This window comes from Tenrec ecaudatus, chromosome 7 (genome assembly GCF_050624435.1).
Source record: "Tenrec ecaudatus isolate mTenEca1 chromosome 7, mTenEca1.hap1, whole genome shotgun sequence".
Taxonomy (NCBI): domain Eukaryota; kingdom Metazoa; phylum Chordata; class Mammalia; order Afrosoricida; family Tenrecidae; genus Tenrec; species Tenrec ecaudatus.
Window position 1 is genome coordinate 135,292,571 of NC_134536.1, and position 13,053 is coordinate 135,305,623.

The 13,053-nt window shown below is 45.6% G+C and overlaps 1 protein-coding gene across 4 annotated transcripts in view; it reads right to left on the reverse strand.

Moving 5' to 3' along the window:
* The window catches only part of LOC142453650 (cap-specific mRNA (nucleoside-2'-O-)-methyltransferase 1), a 146,951-nt gene that overhangs the window by 77,206 nt on the left and 56,692 nt on the right, over positions 1-13,053 (reverse strand). Inside the window, exon 8 of one of the 4 annotated variants that reach the window (XM_075555177.1) lies at positions 3,043-4,242. The exons of 2 other annotated variants lie outside the window; for them this stretch is intronic. In XM_075555177.1, the coding sequence (XP_075411292.1) occupies positions 4,208-4,242 (35 nt within the window). In that variant the 3' untranslated portion in view covers positions 3,043-4,207. Of the gene's footprint in view, positions 1-3,042; positions 4,248-13,053 lie in introns of those variants that run through there. One more of the 4 variants, XM_075555178.1, reaches the window with a different exon arrangement.

Below are 13,053 nucleotides of genomic sequence, written 5' to 3' on the forward strand. Positions count from 1 at the left end.
CAAAAACTACTGATGAATTGATTTATTAGAACCACTGAGTGGTCACATCAGATGAAAACATTCACATTGCCTGGAAGGGCAGAAGACAACGGGGACAATGGGTTTGGACATTTGATCTTAATTAGGCTTTGGTGAAGCAACAGCAAGAGACATTGCAGAGAGACAATGAAGTACATGATGAACACATTTGTAGGGAGGGGTGCTGCTGCAGGTGAAGGGATCACGGCATCTCGGTATGTGTTGAACACATAGTATATGCCGTCCCTTGCTTGGAACAGGGCACCTCGTCCCTTTTCACTAACATGAGGCTCCATTCTTCCAGGAGCGAGTCCTCACTCGCAGAAATGGCTGAAGACGTTGACCAGGGTGACGGTTTTCTTTCTCTGAATGAAGACCGAGCCCTTGGCCTCCTTAGTACTGTGATGAATGGCAGCAACCTGCTCAGATCAGGTCAAGGTCTTGCTCACAAGATTGCGTCTCTGAGGACACTGGCTCCAGGGTCTTCCTGACTTTCTGAAGGCGCACTATGCAAGCTAGCCATTCTTTCTCTTTACTTCTTTCAGGACAAATCTGATCATTTGTCAGAGGCCTGGGGAAATGACTTGTGGAGACCAGCATTTTTGTAGGGTACATCAGTTTCTGGATTATCCTTAGATATGAAGCAGAGGGATTTGAGCCAGAGCCAGGCTGTAAAAATCAAACGGGCAGCTGAAGAGAGCTGCCCATCCCTGGTCCTCCTGCAGCTGCGGGATGACTGCCCGGATGGTTGTTCAGAGAGGAAGAACAGTGTGAGAAAGGGCTGGAGGCAAAGAGGGGATTTAGGCTTTTCTATAAAAACAGCAGCCTCCAGCCAGAGAAACAGATGATGGGTATCCAGTTATCCAACCCACAAAGAGCAAAGTCCCCAGCCCTAGCACAGTGTGACTGCTGGGAGCAAGCAGGCCACGAGGTGGAGTGAGCCCTTTCTAGGATAGCGTAATCAGATAGCTAAGGGACACCTGCCACTCACTGCAAAGCGCTTCACATAGCTGGCTGCGTTCATCTGCTTAATAATAAAGCCCGAAATGGAAACCCAGTCCCGCAGAGCCCTGTTGTAGAGAACATGCCTTTAACTAGAGCCAGACTGCATAGCAGGGGGCTCGGCCACACGGCAGTTTGTTGTTACAAGGCAGAAAAGTTACCATGTAGTTTTCCAGGCCAGCAAAATGCAGATGCTGTTTAATATCAGCTATCTCTCTGGGGAAAGAACATTCTGGAGCTCAGAGAAATTATGGGAACATTTGGGTTAAATTTTTTCCCGTGTCTTTAAAAATATAATTTTCAGGATTTTATTTGCGAGCAGTGCAAGAATAATTGTGATAATTACCCAGGTGTCACAATCACACTTGGCAATATTTTTGAGATGGAAAAAACTGAGGCTCAGAGAGGATAAGTAATGCCCAAAGTCACATAACTGTAAGTGGCAAGGCTGGGATTCAAAGCTAGATAGTCTTTTAAAGGTGAATTAAAACTTTATTAGTCTGTCTTAGCTCACTTTCTTAGCTTGAGTGGCCCCCTTCAGAGAAATGTGTTCTCAAAGGAGGGCCTGCCAGTCGCTGCGTCCAGGACTCAGAGGGAAGGTGAGCACATGTGGTCAGACTCAGAGTAGAGACGTTTCTTCCTTGAGACCTGCCCTCTAATGATGTACATGTACAGATGTTCGCGGCGGCACTATTGTAAGGGCAAAGCCAGATTTCCACATAAGAAAATAGGGTTGAAGGATAAATAGGGAATACCAGGCAGCTGCAACAAAGCAAAAGTGTGTTTGTCCTGACACGGAACTGCTGCCAAGATAGATGTCTGGGATAAAGCAAGAACATAGAGCGGCGGTTCTCCTCTCACAGGGCCGCCGGCTCAACACAGCAGCAAAATCACAGTGATGAAGCAGCAACGAAAACAATTTTATGATTGGGAGGGGGGGGTTTCCACCACCACATGAACAACTGTATTAAAGGGTGGCAGCATTAGGGAGGTTGAGAACCACTGACATAGAATAATGTATCATTTTTTGCTATCATTTGTGTAGAATAAAAGACCACACACAGGGAATCCAGGACAGATGATCCCTTCAGGACCAGTGGTGTGAGTGGTGATACCAGGAGAGTGGAGGAAAGGGGGAACCAATCACAAGGATCACATATAACCTCCTCCCTGGGGGACGGACAACAGAAAAGTGAGTAAAGGGAGATGCTGGACAGTGTAAGATATGACAATATAATAATTTATAAATTATCAAGGGCTTGTGAAGGAGGGGGTGCGGGGAGGGAGGGGAAAAATGAGGAGCGGATGTCAGGGGCTTACGTGGAGAGCAAATGTTTTGAGAATGATGAGGGCAACAAATGTACAAATGTGCTTTATATGATTGATGTATGTATGGATTGTGATAAGAGTTGTATGAACCCCCAATAAAATGATTTAAAACTAAATAAATAAAAGACCACACATATATGTATTTGCTTGTAGGCACACAGATCTCTGGATGGTTGCACCAGGAATTGATCACATGCATCTATCTCCCTGTGAAGTGAAAGTGGTCACTTGGGCACCAGTCAGAAGGCCCTTTTAGGCCTTTCTGCCCTTTTGTATCTTTTGCTTTCCAACCATGTGAGCACACAGAGGGACTTCAGATAGTCTGTGGAAAACTGGTGTTGGAAGATAATGTACTCTTTCCACAAACTTTCTGAAGCCCTCTGAGATGACCTAATCAGAAACTACGTGTCTGCAATCTTTCAACAAATCAATCTGCAAGCTGAAGATAAGCAGGAGAGAAAAAATACATAGTTACATATGCCCATGTAGTCTTGTAAATCAAACATGGGAAGGGCTAGGAGGTTATTATATTAAGATGTTAATAACTGTTTTCTTATTTTTCTAGAATTTTCTGAAGTGATTATAGTAAATGTTTTTATTTATTATATTTAATTACTACTTCCTTGATTCCATTATTACTATAATCAATAATCACGGTGAGAAAGATGGAAATGAAGACTAGGGACTCTTGAATCTTAATATGCACAGTATATTTTAAAAAGAAATAAAGTCCTTTATGAAAATACACTGGGAATAAATAAAAGGCTATTGAAACCAATACAAAGGTTCTCCAGGTAAGCATTGGAAAGGGAGAGGAGCATATCTTTGCATCTGGAAGGAAATCATGGAGTGACATCATGCACAAACAGCTGTGCAATGCTATTAAGAGGGCTTCCAGTCTCAAAGGACTACACTTAACATCCTGGGATTTCCCTCTTTCTCACCTGAGGTAACTAAAGACATCACAGGTTGTTCTAAGCTTAACTCCCAAACAACAAAACTGGGTTTTTTTCCCCCCTATCTAAAAAGAGGAAGTGGGTGAAAAAAGAAATGACATTTAATTAAAAAACAAAAACAGCACACATCAAGTTCTTGTAGAATCATGGCTTGGGCTCGCACGGCACTGAGTAGAAGAGATTTGGAAACTACTTCCAAACTCCAGCTGGAGGGTGGGAACTCCCCTCACCCTGAAACCAGGCAGGCAGGGGCCCACCCTGGAATGGAAGGAACTGAGCCCATCTACCACGGCTGTTATCTTGGGTTTGGCTTCTCAGGCTGACATTCATTTGAAGTCTATCATCTGATACAATCACGTTCCTGGTTGCAATCTATGAGCTGCCAGTGTTGACTTGAGAGACTGGCTGGGAGCTGGAAAGGAAGAAAGGTAAATACACCAAAGTCCAGCTGAGCAACCAATAGATTTTACATTTTATTTCCAGGAAACGACATCTTGTTTTCACAAAAAGGTATTCCATCCTCTCAAAATAGAGGTTACCTTGGCTTTCAGGGGCAGCCATACGGTGACACCCCACCTGTCCCAAATGGAGATGTTTCTAAAGTACTCAAATAATAATATTAACAACAGCAATCGTAATAAGAACAAATACAAACAACAGAACAAAACTTGAATAACTCATTCAACAGATAGTGAAGCAGTCTTAAGCAGCCGGCTCCAAGTGTACTAGTGAGGCTTCCGACGTGGCAGTAGCAGGGCTGGCCAACATCAAAGGCTCACGACAGAACTTGCCAACTCAGCCTCTGTCCCATATAGCTTCTCACGATGACCTCCAGGATAGCCCAAGTTGTGTCCTGAAGAATCCTTCAAAACCATCCCAGGGTCCCATTGCCTGGCAGTCTTTCAAATGCTCTGGAACATGGGTTTCAGGACCGGATCTTTGCTTTCGAGCAAGAGAGAAAGGAATGGTGAGTCTTGCATGTCCCTTCCCTGGCCCCTGGCTTCCACTCTTACTCGCCGCTACACCTAGCAACCAAAGTGAACCTAGAAAATGTCAGTCAGATCCTGTCACTCTCTGCTTATACCCCAATACTCATTTCTGCCCTTTCAGAGGCCTATCAGGCACAACACAATCTGCCCCCCGCCCCGCACCCCTGTGCTCAGCCTCCTTTATCTCCCTGCTTACTGTCCCTGCAACTTACTGAGCATGCTGTCCCTTACTATGCCCTTCTCCGGGACAGCCTTTCCCAGATGGCATTTCCTTCACATCTTTACTCACTTCTCCCCTTGACCACCCTGTCAGAACCAGCAGCCTCTCTCTGTCACTACATTTCCCTTTCCTACTGAAGTTTCCTCCACAACCCAGGACTGTTGGCTCTGACTCACAGCAATGCTATGGTGCAGAGTGGAGCCGCTTCAGAGGGTTTCTAAGGTTGTCCATCTCTATGGAGACACACAGTCCCATCTTTTCCCCTAGAGTGGCTGTCAGCTTCGAACCACTGATCTTTCGGTTAGCAGTCCAATGCCTAACATATCAGGGCTCAGAGCTAACTTATTAAAATCTTGCTTCTGTTGATATTTCAGCACCTAGAACAGTGCAAAGCACAAAGCTATAGACAGCAATAAATATCTGCTCAAGAAAGGAATGAATTATACACACAGGAACAGGCAGGCAGAAGGGTTTAGTTCTGTCTTTCTCTAGAAGTAGGCTTAGAAGGGTTATTTACCGGCCACTGTCCTTTTCCAATAACTTCTACTTTCTCCATCCCGGGAGAGGAGGGATCCTGGACTACATCAGGGACTCAATGAAGCCACTAAGCAGATTGTCCCTTGTTTGGGGCTTGGTCTGGAACACTTTGGTGAGATGTTTGAAGGGATTATACACAGTAATTTCTACCATTTCTGTGCCTCCTTTTGGAGGGTGGGCTCTGGAGCTGGGCAAGCCTTCAAACCTGAAAAACTAGGAGAGAATCAAGTGGGCATCCTGTCCTCTCAGTTAGTGGCCTAGTAACTCACAGACAAGTCCAGAAGCTATAAGAAATTCCTTTGACTTCTCTCAGGTACATTTCCTTGCATAACTCCCTCCCATTTTCCACTCTTTGCTCTATAAAACAGAGGCTGTCCCACTCCTACTTTTTATGACTAGTCCCTTCATCTGGATTCTCCATTCCCTCCCTTCTCTTGCAATCCAAGGTCTTGTCCTACTCACCATTTCTGCTTCCAAGCATCTCTGCCATAGGTTTCTTTCCATCAAAAAGGAAGACATATTCAGTCTCTCATGTCTTTCTAAAGAAGGGGTCCTTTGTCCCAATTGTCCAACTATAACCTTTTCTTAGTAACACACAAACTTCTTGAAGAACTCTACTCCCTGGCCTCATACCTCTTCTCCATTTTGCTGCTAACTGGCTCTCAACCCCAGCAATCCTCCAAACTTGTATGAGACAAAGTCATCAATGTCCCACACGTCCCAATGTCTGCTACGACGGCGGCTTGTCATCCTTATCTCAACAGATCAGCAGCATTGCACATCGCTAAACCCACACTTCATAACCACCCAACCACGCATTTGTGGAAAACCTCCAAACTCCACCCAACTCGCTGCCAGCAAGTTGATTCCAACTCATAGCACTCGAATACGAAGCTCTGAGAATACTATTGAAAATCAGAGAGAGCAAGCTTTGTTCTCGAGGAATTCATGCACATGGTACAAGAACACTCAAACAAACAATTTGATAAACGCTTTGAAAGGAAAACGTCTCCCGTGCTATGAGGAGGCACCGTCTCAGGCCCGAGTGTGTCGGGAAGGCTCCCAGCACACCATTCTAGTATCTTCATGGCTGCATCCTTCCTTCCTTCCTTCCTTCGCCATCTCCCTCTTGGCCCCTCCTCTTCCCTATGGACCACGTACTCTTCTGCCGCTGCTCAAGTCCTCAGACACCGGTGTGTCTCAGCTCTAAGGACTCGGGCATCAGTTCTTAGGACCCATGGAAAAGGTACTTTGTGGGGCATGGCTCCCAAATCTAATACCATACATCAGTTCTGTCTTTTGGAACCCAAGCCTACACATCCCAATACCTATGGAATAGCTCCATCGATGCTGCTTTAAACAACTCCCCAAACTCATGTCAGTGAGCGCCTCCGCAGGTGCCTCTGGCAGAAATTTGGGAGGTCTTTCATCTCAGTCCCTCCCACTTCTTCCAGCACATCAGAACACAAACCTATAGATTCCATCTCCTGAAGGATTCTCAAATCCATTCACCCTCTCCAACCCGTGTAACTTCTCGAGCCAGCCTAGCCACCATGAGGCCTAGATTGCTGCCTCTACGTGTACTCCCCACTACCACCTTTTCACTTCATTGCAGGCAGATGAAACCCTCCAGAAATTACCAACAACAGCCAGATCACCATTTTACATCACCTTACAGTTTTCTACCACCACAAGCTAAATCTTTAACATGCACTATAATGCTCTTCATGATCCGGGTTTGCCAGCTATTCCAGCCTCCCCAGTCAACACCCCCTCTCTGGTCCTCTCCAATCTAGCCACACTGCACTCCTTTCAGCACTTCACAATCCCAAGTTGGGCCCTTCTATTATGACATGCACCTCTGCCCCCCGTCACTGCCCCAAAGTTTTCTCTTGGCTCCTACCTGGTACTGTTTTTTCCCCCTGTATGCACCACTTTACGAAGAATTCTAGGCCCTGCATCTACATCAAAACCTCCATGGGGCAGAGGCTGCACATGTCTTAGTCACATAAGTCTCAGCACTTAGAGGAGCTCAGAAAAAAAAGCAGCAAGAAAGCAACAGTTCCAGGGTTGGCTCTGACTCAGGTTTAATATGATACAGGGAAAAGGTCCACACTCCTCAAGGGAGGAAAGCAGAGTGCAATTGATTCAGAAGTTCTAGACAGAAAAGGGAGCCCGGCTGGATAGATCACATTTATTAAAAACACAACTGTAGACAATTGGACAAAACATCTCTTTAGCTGATACAGAGAACCATCAATAGTGGTATACGTACTTCTCTGGTCTTGGGCAGGGGTGGGGTAGGGTTGCGGTAATGGTAAAAGAGGCATAATCAGTGACCCAAGAACTAAACAGATTCAACACTAGAAGCACCCACTTGTTTATACTAAGAAATTTGGAGGGCAGCTTACAGTCCAATGGACTGGAAAAGATTCATATTCATGTCCATTCCAAAGAAAGGTGATGCAATGAAATGTAAACATTATTTAACAATCTCATTAATATTAAATGCAGGTAAAATTTCACTAAAGAGAATTTTTTTAAAAAGAAAAAATTTTAAAAGAGCTGCAGCACTCCAGTGACAGGGAAATGCCAGAAACGTCTGCCAGATTCCGGCAGGGACCTGGACACTGAGTGACTGTCAGATGTTGGCTGAAAGCAGAGACTATGAGAAGGATGTTTACCTGTGTCCTATGGTCTACGCAAAGGCATTAGGCTGTGGAGGACCATACATTACAGATGCCATTTCAAAGAACGGGCATTCCCGACACTTACCTGTGTTCATGTGGAACCTCTACACCTATCAACATTAAGAGGAGGTTGTTCAAACAGCGTGGTTGACAACCAGGAAGCGTATGCATCAGGGTCACATTCTTGCATCACATTTATTCAGTCGCTGTGCTGTGCAAACCATCTGGGACCCTGGACTACGTGAAGGAGGACTCAGTATCAGGATTGTGTGGTAAAGTGAGTGAGGACTCGGTAGAAAGCATCTGACCGTATTTCTACACTGGCAACCATGGGCACAGAAAGAGCTCCATTGTTCCAAGACAGAAATGCTTTCAAATACACATTCTCCAGGCTGCATATTGTGCCTCCCACAATAGCTCTCCCTTAAGGAACAGTCTTAAAGGAATAACCATATAAGATGAATCATTCCTGGGCCTGGCTGTTCCCTGTGTGTGAAGGTTTTCTGTAGATAAGAGCAATCAGGTTCTATAGCCAAAATGTAGTTAAAATGTAGCAAAACTGGTGTGTGTGTGTGTGTGTTTTCAAGGTCAACTAGCACTAGGTCAAGGTGACGACTTACTAATTGCTGTTTATTATGCTACCACACATGCTATGACATGTATGCTTTTGACAGATCTGTAAGTGCCATTATATAAACCCATTGTAAAATACATTCACTCTCTCAGTCCTGACATGGGATGAGTCCCTGTCGCTGTACCCTGTTTTGTCTGTCTGTCTCTATTATTTTCCACAATTGCAAAGTTGCTCCTGAGCATATGTTCAAGTGTTGAGAACCACCTGTACCCCCATCTGTAGGGAGAGTCATTAACTACCTGCAACATGCAATCTTGCTTGCTAAAGTCAAGGAGGGTGAAGAAAGCAGATGGTGCCCGGCTATCAAAAGGTATGGCATCTGGGGTCTCCAAGGCTTGAAGATAAACAAGCGGCCACCTAGCTCAGAAGCCACAAAGTCCATATGGAAAAAGCCCACCAGCCTGTGTGATCATGACATGTCGATGTGATCAGGTAACAGGCATCAAAGACCCAGAACAAAAAAAATCATGTCAATGTGAATGAGAGGGAGTGCAGAGTGGAGACCCAAAGCCCATCTGTAGACAATTGGACATCCCCTTACAGAAGGAAGAGACGAGTCAGTCAGGGTGTAGTGTAGCACCGATGAAACATACAACTTTACTCTAGTTCCTTAATGCTTCCTCTCCCCACCTTCCCCTTCTCCTCACCTCCTCCCTCCCTCCTCATGACCCCAATTCTACCTTGCAAATCTTGCTAGACCAGAGCATGTACACTGGTACAGATAAGAGCTGGAAATACGGGGAATCGAGGACAGATAAACCCCTCAGGACCAATAATGAGAGTAGCAATACCAGGAAGAGAAGGGGAAAGTAAGGGGAGAAAGGGGGAACCAATCACAATGATCTACATATAACCCCCTCCCTGAGGGGTAGACAACATAAAAGTGGGTGAAGGGAGACATCGGTCAGTGTAAGACAGGAAAAAATAATAACAATTTGTAAATTATCAAGGGTTCGTGAAGGAGGGGAAAAATGAGGAGCTGATACCAAGGGCTCAAGTAGAAAGCAAATGTTTTAAAAATGAAGATGGAAAAAAATGTACAAATGTGCTTGACACAATGGATGGATGTATGGATTGTGATAAGAGCTGTATGAGCCCCCAATAAAATGATTTTTTTTTTTTAAAAATCAAGGGGATTTTTAGCACCTAGTGATGAAAACCAAAGACTGCAGCCTTCAGCATGGGTTAAAACTCAATGTAAAGCTAACAAAATTCTTTATAACTGGCCAACATCATGAAAAATGGAGAAATGACTGATGCCGTCAGATTTGCAGAAGGTGATGTTGACAGTGGGAGCCCAGGAGTCATTTGTGGACTACATGGGAAACAAGCCTCCAGAGAACTCCTCTATCAAATACTGAGGGATGGGGAAAAAAGGTAACTACACAGAGTGCATGGGAGAGACGTATAAAAGACCAAAGGTTTAAATCTGACCCCAACAGTTCTAACTTTGTCAGTAGATTCCCCCCTGTGATGTAGGTTGGACCTGATCTAGTTTCCCAATTTTTCTGTATTTTTGGTTTATGTTGTTTTGTTCATTCATAGTACAGTGTATCTCAGAGGTGTTATGTCAGTGACGTCACCCTCCTGAAGCCGTGTTATATGCTTTTCCGTTATATGAAATTCAGGATTGATGCGTAGGGACAGCAAGTTAAAATAAGGGGTTTGGGGGTGCAGAGGTGGTGGTGGGGTGAGGGGAGACGATGTCCAGGAGTCCACGTAGAAGATGAATGGTTGGAAACTGTGGTAGCAATTGGACAATTCTACTGGACATGACTGAAATATGGAATAATGCGTATTAAATCCCAACTAACAACAACAACATCAAATGACATAATACATTGGGCAAATCTTCTTCAAAAGACCTCTGTATTCAAATACAAAGATATCACGTTGAGGATTAAGGTGCACTTGACATAAGCCATGGTATTTTCCAATCACCTGATAAGCATTTAAATAATGAAGAACAGATAAGTACTGATGCCTTTGAATTATAGTGTTGGTGAAGAATCTTATAATACCATGAAGTCCCAGAAGAATGAGCAAATGTGTATGTCTTGAAAACATTACATTCAGAATGCTCCTTAAAAGTGAGGCTGGAGAGACTTGGTCTCTGTAGATGTTATCAGGAGGTACGAGTCCCTGGAGAAGGGCATTATGCTTGGTTAAGGTCAAGGTCAGTGAAAAAGATAAAGAGCCTAACTTGTGGATTGATACAGTGGCTGCAACAATGGCCTTAAACACAGCAGTGACTTTGAGGATGGGGCAGGACCGGGCAATGCACTGCACTGTTGCACGTCACATATGATTATGTGTTTGAGCCATCTCAACAGCACCTGAACAATAAGCGGCTCCTGTCTCTGATTAATTTTTGGAAATCTACAACACCAACTTACTTGAGTTTGCTCTAAAAATACTCTGTGCTCATCCCGAGGTAAGTCCAGGATCCAAGAAACCCTCAAGGAAAAAGCTGCTTTGATTAATGATACTGTTCTATATTTATACTAAGAAACTACTGGAAGTAGGTGTGAAAAGCAACCAGAAGGTTACAAGTTGGGGGAGGCAATTTTTAGAGTTAAAATATCTTGATCAATAATTTAGAGAAAGTGGGCGCAGGACCACCTTCTGCTGTGGGAAGTAGCAGCAAATGATCTGGAGCCCAGCCTGACAGAGCCCCCAGAGGGCCAGGGCGACTCACACTTGCTCCGTTCCCTCTCCACCTCCAAGCCTTCCTCCTAGCCCGGTGCGCAGCTGCGGCTGATGGCAATATCCTGGGAGCCTCTGGCAGACACTGGATGGCCCCTTGGCCAGCAAGCATTTGTCTTCACCTTTAGTACAACATGGTGGGGTCCCTGGCTGTCCTGTACCGAACTCTTCAATCTTCCTTCAAGACCGAGTGGGGATCTCTTCCTTTTGGCAAGGCACGGTTCCCTCAGACCCAGCCATGAATGAAGCAAGGCACACTGAAGGATCATTAGTCACAGCCCGAGGAGAAGCACTGCGTCAAGGCACAGCACTTTGGCCTTCAGCAGGGAAGACCACTCAGCAGTCACAAGGTCTACAGAGTTGGCAAGAAAGTCAAAGATCTAGAAATTCCTGATTGCTACACTATCTATTCCGATTAACCTTACAGCTGACCTCTACTAAGACTATAGTCCTCTTGCCCATTGGGTGAACAAGACCCTAGGCTGCCCTTGTTGCTGTAAATTGTTTTCTGAGCGCCCAACGAGGCAGATGGGGAGAGAAATTTCTGAGGAAAAACCCCTCCTGTGACAAGGAAAGAAGCCAGGAGACAAAAGAAGGGAAGAGTGGGAATAAAGGAGGGGCAAAAACGGGGGGTGCTAACACCCTTGGGGGAGCAGCTCTGTCACTTCGCTAGCACGTAACAAAACCTCCTCTTCAGAAACATCTCAGGTCCACATTTACGGGAGCACAAAAACTCACAGGACGAGCATGTATTGAATATTCCTTATCGGTCCCAGCTCCAGAGTGTCTTTTCTCCAAGGACCCAGTACCTACTGTTCTCCGTCCCCTCCTCTGCTTTGGCACTCAAGAGTTTCTAAGAGATAACTGGCTTATCAGTCATGAGGTTTCATTTCTCCCAGGGGGAAAAATGAGCCTGCCACAATTTTCACAACTTTCACAACGATAGGTTTGTCAGTCCTAATTCCCAGGGCCTACATTTGGTCTTTAAAAAAAATTCCCAGGAACTAGGGATTAGAGCAGCCTCCAGCTGGCCCTGGAATGTGCCCGCAAGGGTGGTATTTGAACTGAGAATTTTCTCTAAAGCACGCTCTGCAGCCCAGTGAAGCTGCTGATAGGCCTGGCACGTCTTTCCCTCCATGATACGGCCACAGGACGGTCTGTCTCGAGAGAAAGCCGCCAAGCTGCACTTGCTGTGATAACTGCAGAAACGGACCTGTGCCAGCGCTGCCCTCAGCCAGTGCGCGCAACACGGAGGCCAGTTCTGTCTGTGTGGGGCCTTGCAGGGTTCCAAAAAGGTGGAGACACTGCCTCTCCCCTTTGCAGAGCAAAAGGGGGTTTGATGCTATTTACGCTGGGGATTAGCTGTGTGCTGGAGGAGTTATGACACGGAGCTTCTCTGTCTCTATCACGCTCCAGGAAGCCACCCACCGTGCTCAGAACCCCTGAAGGAAAGCATGCACTCTGCTCACAGACCATACCCCGAGCATGAGTCAAATCTGGGTTCCCACGCCACTGTTCCTCTCAGAAAGGGAAGGGAGAAGAAAAAAGAAGGCATTCACCAGGCCTCAGCAGATCCTTCCTGAGTGTTGGCCATCCTCACACTCCCATGACACCAGGAGCACACTGAGTCTCGTGCAGACCCCAAGAACAGGGATCACTATTCCTCGTGCCTCTGGGCCTTGCTTGTGCTATTTCCTCTGCTTAGAGAGGTAGCCCCCGAGGGAAACTTCAAGGTTTATTTCAAATGTCATTTTCTCTAGGAAGCTTTCCCTCAGGGGAAAACATTATAATTTAAGAAAATTAATTTGGCCCAGGCCAAATGAAGTGCCCCTCCCTGCAGTTTCACAGCACCTTGTTGAGGAATTCATCACATCATCACTTGACTCTCGGTCTCCTCCACAAGACCGGGAGTGCCACGAGGGCTGAGAAGATGTCTTATTTCTCTCTTTATCCCGACGCCTAGTCTAGTGTT